Source organism: Astatotilapia calliptera, chromosome 11 (assembly GCF_900246225.1).
Source record: "Astatotilapia calliptera chromosome 11, fAstCal1.2, whole genome shotgun sequence".
Taxonomy (NCBI): Eukaryota; Metazoa; Chordata; class Actinopteri; order Cichliformes; family Cichlidae; genus Astatotilapia; species Astatotilapia calliptera.
The window spans coordinates 35,363,901-35,383,407 of NC_039312.1; the positions used below are offsets into that span (position 1 = coordinate 35,363,901).

At 46.7% G+C, this 19,507-nt stretch overlaps 1 protein-coding gene across 1 annotated transcript in view; it reads right to left on the reverse strand.

Annotated features, from left to right (window-relative positions):
• Positions 1-937: 937 nt before the first annotated feature.
• Positions 938-19,507, reverse strand: part of nek11 (NIMA-related kinase 11) — a 51,718-nt gene continuing 33,148 nt past the window's right edge. Inside the window, exons 8-12 of the mRNA XM_026185278.1 lie at positions 18,519-18,592; positions 16,078-16,197; positions 14,287-14,534; positions 7,184-7,302; positions 938-1,647 (exon numbers count right to left, since the gene is read on the reverse strand). Coding sequence (XP_026041063.1) covers positions 14,414-14,534; positions 16,078-16,197; positions 18,519-18,592 — 315 coding nt within the window. The 3' untranslated portion in view covers positions 938-1,647; positions 7,184-7,302; positions 14,287-14,413. The remainder of the gene's footprint in view (positions 1,648-7,183; positions 7,303-14,286; positions 14,535-16,077; positions 16,198-18,518; positions 18,593-19,507) is intronic.

The following is a 19,507-nucleotide window of genomic DNA, read 5'->3' on the forward strand; positions in this document are numbered from 1 at the left end:
TGCCCTCCAGCTCACTGTGACGGGACGGCGCCCAGAGTCTGAGACCGGGTGAAGGGCCCGCTCCGGGCGAGGGAGGAGTTACTGCAAAGGGGAGGAGTGAAGTTTTTGCTGTACAGTCCACCCCCACCTATAGCTGCATGCTGTGGGTGGTGTGTGAAAGAATGAGACTGTGGACCAGCCGGACCAGTGACACTGCGCTCTCTGTCGGGTGAACGATCCACGCTTTCATGCAGGATTCTGGTGTTTCTGTGGATTCCACACGTGTCTGTATTTACAGATGAACCAGATGTTCTCCCTCCCTCTGGGTTACTGCTTCATTACTTTGTGTCGTATGACTGTTCAGTAGGAAAAGCTGTAAAACTTCTGAAACTGCAGTTAAAAGTCCAAAATGTGTGCGTGTGTGTGGTGAGCAGCAGATCAAACAAGCTAAGAATGATAAATTATAATTATTATAAATGAGTCTCCAGACCTGTGAGACTCATTTAGACTCTCAGAGACCCAGCAGCACTGAAACAGACAGAACCTGGAGAGGAAACGAAGACGAGCCTCTGATGAAGCCGCAATGAAGCAGCGACTTAAGTTTTCCTATTTACAGATAATGATGAATGGTGTTCAAATTTTAGTCCGTTGGCCGCCTCCTCTTTGCTTTTGACACATGGTTTAAAATAATTGCCTAATTAAGCGTCCGGAGGCGCTGGCTGCCTCTCACACTGTTCAAAGCATCACTCTGGTTCCTCTTTGCTGTCTCTGAATAAGAAAAGATATAGACTACACGTAAACATGCTCAGACTGGCTGTTTCTGTCCTGACTGGGCTTTCCGTGTCTATGGTTCGAGCAAAAATAATCATTTATTTATTAGCTGGAAATAAAAAGCAGATCATCCACAGCTGATGTTGGATCCACTCAGAATTTGTCTTGATTTTTTAAATAGGTTTTTCTTGCTTAATGAGATACAGCAGAAAACGGTTACCTGGTGCATTTCACAGCACATTCAGCCGTACTCATTATGTCTGACAGTTTGGGTGGATTTGTGCTGGTTTTGTACAGTAAGCGTGGGGAAGCTGCAGGCTGTGTCCCTGTTTCGTGACAGCGTTTCATCAGGCAGCAGAAAAGACGGAGCGAGGTTTCATCTGCAGGCGAACTGTGGAGGCTTTGATTTTTTCTGAGGTCAGCGGAGCGAGACGAACAGGTTTCACAGCCGAGGCGAGACGGTGACTGAACCAGGCCAACAGGAACGAGGGGGGAGGAGGACTCGTGATGGAAAGCGCACGCAGACTGTGTGCACGTGTGCACGGCTATCTTATGTGTGCAATAGAAACTCGGTTTCACAGCACAGCAAACGCACAAACTGAGCATGTGCCAGAGACGAGAAGCGTTTATACGAATGAGCTGAAACTCTTCATTTCTTCAGACAAGCCTGAAGTAGATCAGCTGTGTTGAAGACTCCTGATGACCTGCCGATGATCATGATGCCTGCAGCCGTTCGTGTCTGCTGTCCCGTTACTGCACAGCCGTGTCACGTGTCGGACGGACCACCCGCCCAGCTCTGTGTCTGTGCATGGAGTGTTTTTGGTGCTCGGACTCACCACTCAGCTCCTCATCCAGAACCTCCTGCATGTGCTTCATCATGGCCTCAAGCTCACTGACCTGAGGAAGATGATGGATCTTTTAGTCTGATCAGAATGATCAATTCTTTCTATAATTACAAACAAAATCACATAATTATTATTATTACAGAGACAGACAACCAGTCACAGTCACATTCGTACCTGTGGCCAGTTTACAATCACCAGAGAAGCTGACCTGCATGTGTGAACATATCCACACAAAGGGAGTCCTGGATTAAGGTGATGTGATGGTGCTGCCGCTGTGAAACCACGTTACTGTTGCTTTGTTTTTCCATCAGCCATAATTAAACTTTTTGTTTAAATGGTAAATGGCCTGTATTTATATAGAGCTTTACTTGTCCCTGAGGACCCCAAAGCACTTTACATATCCAGTCATCCACACACACATTCACACACACATTCACACACTGGTGATGGCAGCTACATGTAGCCACAGCCACCCTGGGGCGCACTGACAGAGGCGAGGCTGCTGGACACTGGCGCCACCGGGCCCTCTGACCACCACCAGTAGGCAACGGGTGAAGTGTCTTGCCCAAGGACACAACGACCGAGACTGTCCGAGCCGGGGCTCGAACCGGCAACCTTCAGATTACAAGGCGAACGTCCAACTCTTGAGCCACAATTATTCCCGTGTCTGCATTCGGGCTCCACAAACACAGGCCCGCTCGGCCGTGACACATCAGACCACAGGCTTTCCGACTAAAAGTTGAGGAAGAACTTTTGTAAAGTTCTGCTGACACACTGAAAAAGTCTGTTTGTAATACATAAAAAAGACCATAATGCACATTTAAATGGACTCTTCTGCTGTATGTCTGTGGTGTTTCGGGGTTATCGTTCACTCGTTATTCCTGCAAAACAAACAGAGCGAGGGAGCAGAGAGGGGGCGTCTGCGGGAGGCTTATCCACTTTCATTCACGAGCCAATAAAAACGGACTCAGACATTTAAACTGCAGACACACCCTCGTTCAGATTGCTGCTCCAGAGTTAATCGTGCAGCTGGAATTTAAAACAGACTTCACGCAGTGTCGCATCGCTGCGCATTTAAAGGACAATTAGAAGGTTTTTCAACCAGTTCCATTTTCTATTAAGCTAACTGTTATAGCTCTGCTGCCTCGGCTGGACCTGCTTTTGGTCTCAGCAACTTTGATTTGCTTTGTGCTTCAGTGCAGATAAAATCACCTCACACAGGCAGAGTCACATGGACATAAAATAAGGACCAAAGTGCAGTGAGAGACTTGAGAGACGGGAATAAACTGGCAGCGTGGAGTCATCGGAAACAGGAAGTACAGCAACAGTCAAAAAAAGAACGGTGAGGGAGGAGAACAAAGGAAAACTGAGACCACGTCAGGCTGATCGTCAAAGCAGCACAACGAGGAGAGAGGCTGAGTGTGCGGCTGATGAAAGATGCTCTGCTTCAGAAAAGGCTGAAAAGACTCGTCTGCTGCATCTGTGACAAACCTCTCTGCACTTTGGTATCTACAGCTGAGAGACGAGTCATCGTGTAGAAAATTACTGAATGACTGCAGCTTGTTTGGGAGGTACAAGGAGAAAACCTCTGCTCTGTAAACTGAACATGACAGTTTAGGTTTCAACGTTGCATCTGAACATACGAGAGCAAAGCGGAGCTGTTCGGCCATGGTGCACAAACACTTCAAACCAACAGCACGGTGGTGGAGGGGCGAGGATTTGGGCACCATGAACTCCTCTGTATTCTAGTGTCAGACAAGAGGCCGTCTGTCTGCTGAAGCTTGGACTGAACTGGGTCACCACGATGACCCGAGCACAGCAGCAGATCTGCAGCAGAACGGCTGGAAAAGGAAAGAATGGTGCAGTGGTGCAGTCAGAGTGTGGGATGCTGTGGTGGGACCTTCACAGAGCTGTGAATGAATAATCCTGCAAACCTCAGTGAGCTGAAGCAACGCTGTAAAGAAGAGTGGGTCAGAACTCTCCACAGTGATGTGAGAAAGTCCCACAGGAAACTTCGAGTTAGTGCTGCTGCACGAGGTTCAGTCAGTGTATCAGGATCATGTACAAACTAATAATAACATGTTACTGGATCATCTTCACTCTGTAAAGAGAGAAAACAGGTGGATGGATGTAGTTTCAGTTCAGGATCTGATTGGTTGTTTGAATCGGGTTCACTTTGTGGCGTGGCCCCTCCCCGACCGCTCAGGAGGAAGGCGTTTCACTTTGCACCCACCTGCACTGACAGCATTTCTCTGCATCAGTCAACTGCTGCTCCACTAATAATGAATATTATTTTCCATTATCTGTGGCAATAACTCAGCCCTGTCCTCTTCTTCAGTGTTATCGGCTCTCCAGGCAGTAATAACTGAGAAGCGATGGAGCTGTTACTCTTCATCATTCAGGAACATTTATGGGCTTCATTTCTGTTCGGCTGCACGACAGGATCGACCACTGAGGAATGAATTTCCATGAAATAGTCTGAGCCTGATGGAGACGCAAACCTGCACTACAGCTTTTTTAATATTTATCTTGATGCAGCTGCTCACTTAAAAATTTTAAGCTACGACAGCCTCGGTATGAGATAAAGACGGATTCGTTTAAATGATGACTCACGCAAAGAAACTTATTGACTACTTACTAGGTTTCATCAGGGTGACGAGTCTCGCCCCGTCCAAGTGCGATGACACAATCACCTGCTCACAGAAATGACCGGTGGGCCGATCTTTATGGAAGAAAATAAAAATATGGAGCACTTTAACGTTCTGGGTTCCTGCAAGAGACGACTCTGTGACGTGGAGTGTTTCTTCTTCACTCACTGTGTGTTCACAGACCTCTCTGCACTGAATCATATCTGTTATTAACCTCTGTCTCTCTTCCACAGCATGTCTTTATCCTGTCTTCCTTCTCTCACCCCAACCAATCACAGCAGATGGCCCCGCCCCTCCCTGAGCCTGATTCTGCCAGAGGTTTCTTCCTGTTAAAAGGGAGTTTTTCCTTCCCACTGTCGCCAAAGTGCTGCTCATAGGGGCTCATATGATTGTTGGGTTTTTCTCTGTATGTATGATTGTAGGGTCTGACTCACAGTATAAAGCAGCCTGAGGTGACTGTCGTTGTGATTTGGCGCTGTGTAAATAAAGTTGAATTGAAGTTAGAAAGGCTCATTAAAGCAGAATGAAGCTGTAGCTTCAGACTCACAGATGTAACTTAACACTGACATAATTATGGGATAGCTCCACATCTGTGAAGCCTCTGCAGTGATCTCTACAGCAGCAGCATACGCTAGCTTCTTTCTCAGGGAAAGACAAACAGTATATAAAATCAAAACAGATAAAATCTGTTAGAAAATGAAGAAACTACTGTGTTCCCATCTACACAGGAGCACGACAGACAAGCTGCAGCTGAACACATCCGGTCAGAGGATGAATGTATGAGCATTAGTCTTAAATCAGTTAAGCTGTTGTTAGGAAAACGGAAGAATCTGGACTGGTACCTGTAATATCCTGTAAGTATTTAAACTTTTTTATTCGGCGGGTCTTTCACTCATTGACAGAGCGGTTTGACATGCGTCTAAAGCCTGATTCATTCAACAGCGCTCTGGTATTTGTAATAGTGCAGTTCTGATTTGGGCGCCACGGTAAATCTATCAGCTATCAGACGAGATCTCCAGAGACGTGACCCAGCATCGCGTCCTCTCCACAGAAACGCAGCGATCAGAGTCTCAGAGCTTCGTCTCGTGGCCTCTCTGTGTCTCGGCTCCGCTAATTATCCGGCTCCACAATCCGCAGCTTCGCTCCATTTCTCCTCTTCTTCTCCTCTCTGTTTTCTGTCATCACTATCAGCAGTGACAAATAGGTTTAATCTCTCCCAGCCTTCCACTTTCTCTGAAGCTCAACCACAAATTGGCTGCTGGCCTTCACCGCTGGCTCTCTCTGCCTCTAATGGAAGTGAATTGGACTCGGCCGTTTGGTTATAAATTGGTGGTAATCGTCCCGGGATGCAGAGCTGCTGTCTACCGAAAAATGGGATCTGACTCACCCTGTAGCTGTGGGCTCGTGTCAGTGAAAGGGATCCCTGTAGAGGGAACATTTGTGGGACGTTTCCTCTTCCCCTGCATGTCCTACATGCTGCGAGCGATCTCTGCAGGCTCAATCAGACCAAACCTGCATGCAGCTTACAGACTACAGTGACAGAAAATAGCACATCTGCTTTTATACACCTGAAGCTGAACTGACATTGTTAGTGCAGCGGCTCAGGTTGTGATTTCAGGTCCTCCCTAAATTATTACTGCATACAGTCCTGCAATAAGCTATTACTGAACTATTAACTTCATGTACAGTGTCAGCGTTTTGCATTCATTCGTTCATTCGTTCATTCGTTCATTCTCCCTTAAAAAACAAACCTTTATCTCTTTGTGGGAACGTTATTCCCACCACTGCTGGACGGTGGGAATAATGAGCACATAAACAGGGAGAAGGTCCAGCCTCAAGATGACAGAGGTCATTTTTTAAACTCTGAAAACATTCCTCACTCCCAGACAGCCGCCCCTCCCCCATCTGTCCGAGCTTTCTTCCTGCTAAAAGGGAGTTTTTCCTTCCCACTGTTGCTGTTTGCGTCTGATGTTGGGATTTGATGCTATATAAATAAAACTGAATCGAACTGAATTACAGTAAATCATATTTGTATCATAATCAAACCTTAAAAATCCATCCAAAGGCTAAAAATCCTTTATCCAAAGATTTAGATTTAACAAAGATCACACTTAAAAAATAAGAATAAAAATATAGTACAGAGGAGCTGCAGAGGCACCGAAACAACAAAATGCTGCAAAACTATGAAACTACACAAAGAGAAACAAAAAGATCCACAAAGGCTTAAGAGACACAACAAGAAGCAGGAATGACTCCACCAGCAGACGCCAAACGCCTGTTTCAGAGGCCGCACCGAGCCCTGGTACACGGCGGTTGTAATGATCCATCGGTGAGTGGACATTTCTCCTTTGACAGGAACAAACCGAGCACATGAGCTGTTTCTGTTTCCATCATATTCTCTTTGAGTCTTAATCCCTCAGACTCCTCCCTAAATCACCTTCAGCGTCTTTAATTTTCAGGTTATTCTCTCACATTTCTGATTGTGCTGAGAACTTCCAGCTCTGGCGTTAAAAATGCACTTTTTCTCTCAGAGTAACTGAGCTGCTAACAATGTGCATCTTCGTTAGCGGCGGGTCAGGACTCCTTGGCTGCGAGTGTGTCTCTAATTAGAGGTTTTAGGCGGCTTCTCTGGACGCGTGACAATTGTATTATGATCATTTGAGCCGCACGAAAACTCTCGTCACAATGAAAGCCAGCCAGCAGAGACGCCTGAGAGCTGCAGTCAAAGCTCCTCCACCTACACCATCCTCTCTGTGTGTCATGCTAATCCAGGCTAATGCTAACACTGATTAAGGAGCTAAACAAAATCCCATCATGCTTCCTGAACACTGGATAAAGAAGCAGAGTGGAAACAGAGCGAGACTCTCACACGTTCCTCTGTGTTCGTCTCTTCGTGCAGATTTTATGTTCAGCCATGAAAGCACGTTAAAAGCAGCTCACCTGTGGGTCAGACAGGTACAGAGTCTCTGCAGGTGCCGCTGGCTCGTTGTCCTCTGAGCACGAGTCGAACCTGTCCTGGTTGTAATAAACTTCTGCAGCCCGGGGATCCTCAGGGATATCTGCACACACGTACAGCAACAACTTCAAAGCAACTTCAACAACCAACACAGGAGAAGACGAAAGTCAAGCAACCACAAAGACGTGCGGCACGACTGCAAACAGATGAGAGCAAAGACAACAAGACAGCTGACAGACAGCGGAAAATGAGAATAAGCAGACAGAATATGACCAAAGACACTCAAAATGAATTCAATAAGACAAAACAAAGACATGCAAGATGACCATAAAGAGACTTTTGTTTGCAGCATCCTGGTGATCAAAGGGTTAAAGATCCATGACCACGCCCAGTCTGGCTGTGGCGCTTATAATGTTCACAGAGCCGCCATCGTGACTCATTGAGCCAGAAACAGCATGAAGCAGAGGAGCTGGGGCTGAAGGGGGTTGTAAAGCTGCCTGCAGATCACAGAAACCAGGATGTGGAAACTCCTCCCTATTATTGGGTAGAAATGTTCAGTGTTTTACTTTAAGCTTCACATGTAATCGCATTCTTTATCTGCAGTGACACCATGCCGGCCCGTGTGCGCACTTCTATTTAAAACGCACACAGCCGAGGACTAAATGTGCTCATAAAGTGAAGCGAGAGGGAGGAGTTGATGGACAGAATGCTTCCTAACCTCTTTAGTCTTGATGGATTTCATTTGTCTGCTTTACCAGGCGCTGCGTCTGGGTAATTATTCCTGCTAACGAGCTCGGAGAATTGTAAAGATGGAGGATGTTTAATTCATGGTGTCTCTGAGGTCTGACAGAGCCTCTTCCGCCACTATCAGCCAATCACACGACAGGGATTAAGGAGAGGGCAGAGCTCTGGGAGCGTACGTGAGGGGAATCTACCATGAAATAAAAGGTTGAACTAAAAGATGCAGAGAAAAGTCAGGGAGAGGTCAAAGACAGGCCGCCGCCTCTACTGCGATTTCAATAAAAATAAAATGTTCTGAGCTCCCAAATCACCCGACTGTTCAGATTAACAAGTTATTTACAAAACTGGAGTGTTCGGCACCTGGAAAAACCCTGTTACAGCGTATCTGCAAGTTCCTTGATCAGATTTAACCCTTTAAGACCTGCCAGAACCAAGTCCACCAGAGCTTATATTATATTTTTACCTGCTGTGGAGCCATTTTTGGGAGCATTTCAAGTTGCTATACATCAATACAACCATTATAGCCCAAATTTTAATAATATGTCTGCATTAAGTGCATAGTAATTACATAAAATGCAAAAAAGTGCAATAAACTACAAAAAAATTGAAAATAGTTTTTGTTTTTTTAACATATATTTCTAGTTAGAGAAATTTAAGAGGCTTGTCCCTCAAAACTGTAAATACAAAAAAGTTGCACAAAATAGTTTCCACAGGAAATTTATTTTGAGTGTCTTCATAGTTTTATTTTTGAAATACACCAATTTTTATATACTGCAGGAAAAACGAAAATAAATATTATAGTGCAAATTTGCAAAAAAGCAGCATCTGCATCAAAATAAACTATTTCCAGCAGTGCAATATGAGTCCTCAGCATCCCAGAAACGACACAGAAAGTCATAAAGTCAAACATAACTTTTAAAAACACCAGTATAGGCTCATGAGATCCTGGTGGTAAAAAACTACATTTCCGCAAAATGACATCACTTCCGGTTTCGGGCAGGTCATGGCGGACATGCGATAGTTCGCTGATGGATGTAGGAAGTGTTACAAACAGCTGATCGGATCGGCAAAGCGAGTTTCTGGAATATTATGTTTTTGTTGCTGCAAGTGCTTTTATGCAGTTTTTGCAAAGCTACATGTGGAAGGAAACTGTGACCTAGGACAAGCTGATGGCATCAGATGTAAGTACAACTCCTCTGGTTTCATATGCAAAAAAATTTATTGCGCTAGCTCACGTGGTTGCAGAGCTACGGGATTTAAAAATAGTTACGCAAAACAGAGCGTGCTGGTCCGACCGGCTTCAAAGGGTTAAGGCAGTGATTTTACGATCATTTCCTGCAGTGCCTGCAGCACAGTGCGGAGCGGCTTCCTAAACTTTCCTCCCACGGAGGTCGATTAACTTGTGGACAGCGTCACAACACGTGAGCTGGAATGGAAAAGGCGTTCCTAAACTGGATGGTCGTAATTAACTTTTGGTTGTTGCTCCCTTGTCAGGGAGGAAGTTTAGAGTAAGTATCTCAGGTGAGGGGAGGGTGAGCGAGAGGCTGTACAACGGATCGCTGTCTACAGCGAGGATGAGGATGCTGCACTGGTCTGTTGAGATGAAGACGGAGCCAAACGTCAGACCACAAACACGTTCATCTTTTCCTCGACCCTGACGACGCTTCCAGTTCCTGCTGCTCAAAAACATCCCCACAGCATGACGCCACCTCATGTGGATGGAGGATGACATGGTGCTGAGTCAGGTGACCCAGTGTGGAAGTTTGGATTCTTTGATATTTGGGGATTTAGTGCTTTTCTCATCATGTAGTCTCGTGTATTTTCTGGCTCTCTAAGTTCTTCAGTGATTTCTTTGTCTTCATGTTTGTTTCATGTCCCACACTCAGTCGTGGCTCCGTGTCACAGTTGTTACTCTTGTCTCTGCTCCTCGTGTTCTGTCAGCCTGCGTTTCAGTGTCGGCCTCTGCGTTTCCTGTTTTATTTTGATAGTTCCATGTGAGTGTCTTTGGTTTTGCTTCCTCCCCGTCTCGTTGTGTGCCCGCCGTGTTTCCTGTTCCCTCGTTGCTCTCTTGTGTATTTGAGCCCTGTTTGTTGTTGCGTCGTTAATAATCACACACCCTGATTGCTCTGGCTTTCCTCTGCGTTTCCTGAAAACTCTGTTTCGGTTTTGTTTTGCTTCATTGTAATGTTCCCGGGTTCTGTCACAGCACATGAAGCCTTTTTCAGTTCAGCCTTTGGTTTTGGTCCTGATCCTGCCTGCTGCAGCCGTAACATGACGCACTGGCCTGTGATTAGTGCTGCCTGATTGGATTAACCGGTCAGTGTACCTTCCTGACCTTCCTCACCACGAGCTCTGGACAGTGTTACATGATTCTGAGAGTGAATGACAGAACGAGCTTTCAGTCACTGTCCTCCAACCTCAGTCGCTCAAACACAACTCCTCGTCATCACATGAGTCCAGCTCAGGTGGTTCAGGCATCTGATCCGGATCCTGTTTCAGGTGTGTCCTACTGAGAGGACGTCCTGAGGTAGACGTGGGACATGCTGGAGTCAGAGCTCCTCGTGTTCCTGATGAAGACATGGGAGGCAGCGGCGTCAACTAGCGGGTGTCTGTCCTGTGTCTCAGGCTGAAGGACACCTCTAACGATCCACTGAGCACTTCCTCTCCACCACTCTCCTCCTCATGCGTTTAAATGCATCTACTTCACTTTATCAACTCCCATTTTCTCTCCTGTGGTTTATATTTCGTCCCGGTCTCTCGATGCTCCTTCTTTTCTCTTTTCTCTCCCCTGAACCACCGAGCAGTCGGGTAGGAGGCTGCTCCTCCCTGATCCTGGTTGTGCTGGAGGTCTCAGTGGTCCTGTGTGGCTCACGTTCTCTCTGTAATCCCAGTGAGCTAAAACTGAGCTGAATGCTGATGCTTCTGTCAGAAACATGGAGCTCGGAACTTGACACATGTAAACAGAACCAGCATCCCAGTGACGGACAAACGAGACTGGATTTCATTCGAATAAACCATAACATGAGATCAGCTCCGAGTCTTTTACTCGGTTAACATTAAACTGATGGATCAAATTGTTCACTCATTCTTGACTCAGGAGATATTTTACCAGCGGCTCCTCTGTGATATCAAGCTGTCTAGAAACTGATTGGCTGAGCTCCAGCACCATGTGACGCGAGGCTCAGGTGTCGGCTCTGCTGCTGAGACCACAGCGGCTGTGACTCTCCGAGGAGCTGCCGCCTGTCGTGGGTCGTGTCGGAGCTCTCGGACCCTTTAATGAGAAAACGGTTTGAGGAGCGTGAAGCTGGAAAACTAAAATAAGACGATGCCGGTTTGGAAAAGGTGACGTGTGTTATGATGAAAGGCTGGCAGCAAAATGAAGCTTTCAAAGTTCATTACTTAGAAATGGCTCTCTGTGGAGACACTCGCAGTTTAACGTGTTGAACCAGAGCCTGCAAATAAATCAAAAACTAATGATGAGTCACTTTAAGGACGTGACCAGCGGGAGTCTTTCCACTTCCTCCTCGCTGTTTCAGAGCAGTGACCAAGTTCTGCGATGGCGGCTGTGAAACGCAAACACTGGTCTTCTTTTAAAGCCGACTAACACCCTGTTTCACAGCAGCTCCAGCTCCTCCAGCGAGATCATTCCCAGGCAAGGCAAGTTTATTTATACAGCACAATTCAACAGCAAGGTGATTCAAAGTATTTACAGAGACATTAAAAACAAAAACAAATAAAAATCAGGATTTAAAATGGAAAAAAAAGGTAAGTTTTGAAATTTAAGCTTAAAAGTAAAACAGTGTGGATTTGGTGCTTTATTCAAATGCAGCTCGCTCCACAAACTAACTTTCTGTTTTTGTCTCTGAGCATCCGGAGGAGAGAAAATCTCAGGTTTCATTACGACTTCCCGAGCAGTTTGATGCAGTCGAACCTTTATGAACTCAGCATCGAGCCAAACGTCCTGTCGGCGGTTCCTCATCACTCAGCGTCTGTGCTGCTGAAGGACGCCTGAAGTGTAAGATGTGGATCTGATCCCGAACGTCACGCGTTCACCGTCCAATCGAATACAAACTGAAAAGCTGAGAGCTGGAGGAGAGCAGAGCCACCTAGTTTCTGTTCAGAACTATGAAAACATTAAATGAAGTCTGTTTTCTTGATGTGAATCTAAGTGTCTGTGAAATGCCGCGGGGCCACTTCATCCCTGAAAACTCTCCGTGTGGAGAATCGAAATTCCATCTGCTCCCAGGAAGCATGAAAAACCAACGCAGCTGCTTCCGCTCATATAACAGATTTCTGCTTTGTACATAAAGAGCTCTGTTTCTTTATTTGTGAGCTCCCTGCAGGCTCACGTCTCCAGCTGCGAGTTTCTCACCAAACTGATCAAACTCCAACGGCTTCCTCTCATAATCGGTCCTGCTGGATCACGCTCGCGCTCGGGGACTTCACGGAGGTTTCAGGTGTTTCCCAGAGAAACAGGAAGTGCTCCTCAGCTGTTTGCTGATGTTCAGTCAAAGTGTTTTCCAACACAGCCGTAGGAAGGACGCTGTCGAGCTGAAGCTGTTTATTCTCTTTTATCTTCTCCATGTAAACTGGTTTGAACTGCTTCCAAAGATGTCGGCAGGTTACTGGATGATACTGATGTTGAGTCATTTTAAGGCGCTGAGACTTTCACTGTCATCCACGTTTCTGCTTCCTTCTCTTGTGCAAAAACCTGAATAACTCAGATATAACCTCAGCATTCTCCCACAGCTGCCCTCAGCTCTGAACTGTGCTCATAAAAAGTGAAAAATCCAGGAGGGACCGATGATGAAAGCACGATAACAAAGAAATTTCAGACTTTCTTTGTCTCGCCTGAGCTGATTTTTTACAAATGACATTAACTTTAATGAAATTTTCTGGCTGTTGGCCTTCCTTATTACCTCCGAAGGATTTTTAGATAAACGTATGATTAAGCTGCTGAAACGCAGACCCCTCTGGAGAGCTTTTGCTTCACATCAGCTGCAAATTTTATTAGTTCGAGCTCGCTGGCTGCTGGGTTTATTTAGGAAACGTCAGTGACAGAACACGGGAGCAATATGAACCTGAAGACAGATCATAACTGCAAGCTGAGGAAATGTTCTCCAAGCCTGTTAGAAACACTTGAACAGACACAGCCTGCGTAATTTAGCCGTCCAGCGTGAAGCTGAAGTTTCACACAAGCTCCGAGTTCTGAGTTTGATGCGGAGAAAAGAGAACCTGCTTTAAGTCTCAGCCTGAGGTTCCTACTGAAGAAGCCTCCAAGAAAAGACATTTTCTGACCTTATCAACATAAATATATATTATTTAATGGTAGAACAGACATCCCCAAACTCAATAATTCACAGTCTGAATCTGGTCCGTACTTCGGGACCTCTCAGAAAAACCTGCAGAACCATGAAAAGAACCGAAAGTTTCTGATGTTTGTTACAGAAACAAATCTGAAGCTGCTGCAACTCCACAGGAAGCACGTTTCACGTCTGCAGCGCGTTCGTCGTCCAGACTCTTCAGAGGAGATGCATCACCGTGGCAACCGAGAAAACGAGCTCCGGAAAAAGTGTCGAGTGTTGTAATTTAGTTACATTTAGTTACATAACATTTTAATGATATTTCACATGTTAGAACTCAACACGTCCAAGTTCAGACGTTCTCACTCTTTAAGAGCTTTTTAAAAAACTTCACAGATTCATCGGACGACCGCTCGATTCAAGGTTAGTGCCACAGCTGCCCGAAATAAACAATAATCACTGTTTATGTTCATGGTTAATCCACCAGCATGTGCAAGCCTGATGATATTTTTATCACTATAACATAATTATTGTTGTAATCCTTGAATTCAAATGTCCTGTAATACAAAAGGGCAGATAGAAATAATAAAGCACATTATTATTATTATTATTATTATTATTATTATTATATGCTGAATTACACGTATTTCTTTCATCCCTGAACAGAAAAATGAGTTTTGGAGTTTGAAAGTTCATCTTGATTCATTTCCAGCTGCTTTTGTTTGTTGTTTGCAGAATAAAAAACATCATTTTTAGTTTCAAACAAATTTTTTGACAGATTCTAAAACATTTGTGTTCTTGTTTCAATGACTAATACATTTGTTAAGCAGCGAATGTGACCACAGCTTTATTGTTTTTAATCTCTTTGCACTTGTTTTTGGTCTTCTCGCTCGTTTTGTGTTTGTGCTCTTTAAGGTGGTTTTTGTGACGCTCCACCCCTCTGGGAAGCTCCACCCCTTGGGAAGCTCCGGCCCTCTGAGTCTGTGTGCTCTCTGCGTGTACGCGTGGCGATGAACGAGCCGCCATGTCTGTTGTTTTCTCACCGTGCAGTTCTGGTTCTGATTCGTCCTGCTTCGGTTTTGGCGCCGACCCTCCAGCGTTCTGGCGATTCTGGCTGCTGATTGGCTGAGCCTGACTCAACAGAGAAACCCACGAAGCCCGGGTCGAGTATCAGAGGAACAACAAAGTGTTTCTTACATTCAGAACATCCACACTGACTTTTTGGAAATGGCGGCTCCTCAGTTCCCTCCTGCGGGTGTGGACCTCCTCGTACTTCTCCTCAGCCAGTTTCCTGTAGAGGACAGAGGACACGCTGTGAGGGTAACAGTTCCTTCAGAAGGTTTTTCTCTGATCCCCCTCCAGCTCGCCTCCTCGTGCACCTTTAGACCACTTCCTGCCTCTGTTCTGTCTCCCTGACAACCATCTGCACTCTGTCACAATAAAGATGCTTCAGGGACGTGGACACGTGGTTTATGCCGCTCTGCCCAGCTGCTGTTCATGGTGTCCTTATTCTGCCTTGTTTTACACTTTGGTCATGAAATAACCTGCAGAATATATAACAGTATATAACCTGTAGAATAAATATGCATAAATCCTCATGTTGGACGGGTGGAGGGTTGTAGCTCTGCAGCTACAACCCTCCACCCGTCTCCTGACAGCCTCAGCATCTCTCTGTGAGAGCAAACAGGGAACCATAACCTTATTTCAGGGTAGTGCACAAGTTTCCTGGTAATGAAAGGTGGCTTCTGGGGCGCCCGCCACCAATAAAGGAGGTGATAACAGCCTGCTGGATGTGTCCACGGGACAGATAACCACAGATAACCACAGCTGTTTAATGGGCTTGTAAGTGTGTAAACAGGTGTGGAGTCAGCAGCTGCTTCATTAAGAGCGAACAGGGAGGATCGGCAGCGTATTTGTGGATAAATCTCTAAGTTCATGTGAGCCGGACTTGATGAAACACATGTTCAGGTTCTGGTTCCGACATAAAGTCCTGCAGGAACCGCCCGCCTGCTGCCAAACAGCCGCGCCGGCCTGCTGTCGTCCCTGCCCTCCCATGTGATCTCCGTCTGCACGCCATCTGACGAGGATCCGTGTTGGCGGCGCGCTGGCGTCGTTCACAGGCTTCTGAGCACATTCACACTTTATTACGCACGCAGTGACGATAACAAGCGTTTAACGGCCCCCTCGCCGTGACGAAAGTCGATTAGCACGCCGGCTCGGGGGGACGGAAACCAGAATGTGTCAGATCCAATTTGGATAATGTCACTCTGCTCTCACGCCGCCTGATCGAGGTCACGGCTTTGAGTCCTGATGGAGCCGCCTGCTGCTGCCCCTCGTGAAACAGGAAACAGGAGTCTGGATCGGAGTCGTCCTTCCTCCAGATGTAGATTCATCAACGCTGATTAAGCCTTAATGTTCATCGCTGCACACGACCATCAACGCCAGCAACAAACACACGGCTGCAATTTCATTTCTTTGTAATCGTTCTGTGTCCCGGACCGTCGGCAGACAGAAGCAATCTCACGATCCAAGCTGTGCTGTTCCTTTTTATGTGTGTTTGAAGATTACACATTATTTTGTTGCATTTTTAATATGTTAGGTGCATATATGAGTTTATCTGAACGCTCACTCTGTTTGTAAAAGAGTCTTTTTGTGTTTTTGTCCTGCTCATATCTTCTTATGAAAATAATTCATCAGCCTCACATTCAGACCACCGTCGGCTGGAAGTGAAGCTCCACCCAACCTTCTCTATATACCCTACGTGTCAGGTCTATGCATACCAGCGGGACTATAATGGCGTGGAAGGCGGCGCTGCAGAGATAAATAAGCTTCACCTGAGTCTCCCGGCCTCCTCATCAGCAGCCTGCAGTTTGCGGAGTCTCATCCTTTCTCTGGGGGTCATCTTCTCCACCTCTGACCTGTCCCTGAGCGTCTGCAGGTGAACCTTCGTCTGCCTGTACACACACACACACACACACACACACACACACACACACACACACACACACACACACACACACACACACACACACACACCTGTCAGTCACCCAGGGCTGTGCAATCACCGACTATAGGTGCTGGTTCTACCTACTGCCTCAAATATGGAGTTACATGAACTCAGTGATGATGATAATTATCTCAGAGTGATTTCATCTGCAGACAAACGTCAGACAGGTTCGAGTTCTTTAGTTTAAAGTCTCACTTGATCACTTTTGAAGCAATCAGAGCAAAGAGGAAATGTGAAGCTGCCGTCAGTCATGCTGTTAAAGTCTACACGAGTCAGGAGCAAATCAAAGGTTTCTGAGGCTGAAGAGGACGAACACCAAACAGTGGCAGGAGATGCAACCGTCACCGGGAGCGTTGACTGTTCAGGTCAGACTCAGTTTTATTCACACGGCTTTAAATCCCAGGAGCCGTTTAGTGTGCCAGGTTATTGTGTGTTTTATTTCTGGACGTCCCGCCGTCCTCATCTGCTCTGTGCAGCTTTGTAAGGACGACCTGCCGCTACCTCATCATTTAAACGTCGCTACGCTAACTGAAAACTTAACTTAAAGAAAACTGAAATGCTGAGAAACGTGCGGAGCCCCCGCCCTCACAGTTAAATCCCGCCTGTGTGACTACCACTGCGAGGACCCTGAGCCTGAGGACGTGTCAGTCTGTTTGAAGGTTCAGGTTAGACCGCTCGGTGTTCGGCAGAGTCGTTCGTAACGTGAGGTTAAAGAGGAAACGAATGCATTAAGTCAACGAGAGGCCTCACAAAGAGCAGCGCAAACGTGTGGGTGTGTGCGCGTCGCGGGGATGGATTATCTGTCAGCGAGCAGCGTCTCGTCTGTCAGCACACAGAGCAGGAGCCGCGCTCGCTGCTGCTCTAATTATAGCAGCAACACTCTGAGGGGAGGCTAAACACTGTGTGTGTGTGTGTGTGTGTGTGTGTGTGTGTGTGTGTGTGTGTGTGTGTGTGTGTGTGTGTGTGTCTGTGTCTGTGTGTGTCTGTGCGTGTGTGTGTCTGTGCGTGTGTGTGTGTGTGTGTGTCTGTGTGTGTGTGTGTCTGTGTGTGTGTGTGTGTGTGTGTGTGTCTGTGTGTGTGTGTGTCTGTGCGTGTGTGTGTGTGTGTGTGTGTGTGTGTGCGTGTGTGTGTGTGCGTGTGTGTGTGTGCGTGTGTGTGTGTGTGTGCGTGTGTGTGTCTGTGTGTGTGTGTGTGTGTGTGTGTGTGTGTGTGCGTGTGTGTGTGTGTGTGTGTGTGTGTGTGTGTGATAGGGATGAGGCAAAGTTGCATAATGAAGAGGAGCAGGAAAATAATGTTAAGAAGGAGAGGAAGAAGGATAATGAAGGAGATGAAAACGAGGGTGGAGGGGAAAGGAAACAGGAAAAGGAAAAATAGGAGGAGGTGGAGCAGCAGCAGAGGAGGGGAGGGAGGACACAGAGGAGGTGAAGAAAGCAAGAAGAGGAGGAAACACAACCAAGTGGAAAGAAAATGAAAATAAAATAAATAAATAGAAAAAGAAAGAAGAGCAGAAAAAGGAAAGAGGCTGAGAGTTTTATCGCTGGAGCTGCTCGACGTGGAGCTTTTATTATTAACTGGAGATTAACCACGCGCCTTCCGGTTCTCATCTATGTGTGTCCCCAGTTCTACAAGCGGTTCGTTCTCCCTCCACTTTTCAGTTCTTTAACTTCTTCACTTGTATTTATCTCACGGGGAGGCCCCTTCGAGGCCCGCCCCAAACCGCAGCTCAGCTCGTGTCCAAACGCTTACATTCACCTTTATCCACTAAAACGCTGTCAAACCTCAAACGAGGACGTGGGCCCAGCGAGTGAATTTACGATTGAAGTCCTGTGGAAATTAAGTCCACCATCACTGGAACAGAAAGGATAAGTAGCAGCCACATGACCGACTGACGGTCATCAGCGCCTCAGAGGTTTTGGCAGTTTGCAGGTGTGCTCATTATTAAAATGACAACATTTCCTGACAACAAAGAGCTGCGTCTCAGAGTTTACAGGCCTCGCTCCACGTGTAAAGGTTAAAGGTCATGTTATTAGAAAAGAGACTGAACAACGTTCACTCAGCAGTGAACGGCTTGCAAAGCTGCTGCTGGAAAAGCGACTCGGTCTGTGGACGTGGAGATGTTTGTCACTAATGCGCAGCAGCATGTTCGGACAAACGCAAACACCTCAGACCAGCTGTAGTATTCTGGAGTCAGACACGAGGCCGTCGGTCTCACGGCTGACGTCAGCAGGACGATGAAGGAAGAGACAGCTGATGATGACGAAGACTTACATGTGCTTAGCGATGGCTGCAGCATCGCTCTTTCCTCTCTCTGACGAGACGAAGACAAACCTGTCCTTCATTTTCTGCAAAAACAGAGACACAGAGACTCTGCAGAGGCAAATGATTTTAACAGTTCAGCCTGACTGTCCTGGATAATAAAACGAAATTAAATATTGAGCGTCCTCTCTTGCCTGTCTTACAATAGAGAGAGCACCCCAGAGGCTAATATTTCAAAAACGAATCCTAGCACAGTGATGCATTGTGGGTCACTGAGCCAGGGGTTTGCTGAGTGCCTCCAAAAGGAAACAAAACAGGTCACAGATGCAGAAAAGGCAGCCCAGGGTTACCTGTCACATCAGGTACAAGCAAACGCGACAGAGACGCAGGGAGAACGGCTCAAATCACACCCAACACAAACAGAACCAGAGCGAGGTGCTGCTCCTGCTGTCGGTCGCCACAGGAAGAAGCAGATCAGAGGGAGGACACTCAGAACCGCACAGGCTCAGAAAAACTGTCCCACGAGATCACAGGAGATTCACTGAGCTCGGTCAAAGATGTGGTCGGTTTCTGCTGGAGCGCATACTTTCACTTTTATTCCCGCTGTGGTTTAAAAAGCTGCACCCATCAAACCTTTTGAATATTTGTTTCAGTGAGCTGAGTTTCAGATTGTGTTCAGCCTTACTTCACTATAATAACCTCGGGAGCCCGAGCTCGTCACACTCAGCTTGAACAGATCACACGAGGCTGGAGCCCCCGGGGTGTGCGCTGAGTCTGCTGCTCCTCTCTCTGCTGACTGCAGACACACAACAACGACACAACGCCGGGTCTCGTCGGGAGCCAGGGGAATCGCCTGGGACGTCACCGACACACCCAGCACCTCCGCTCACCGTCGTCGGCTCTGCACAGACGCCCGCCGGGAACATGGCGCTCCTACTTCCTGTGTAACCTGAGGAGAGCCAGAGTGGGGACAGCCATCCACACCTCATATTTGGTTTCAT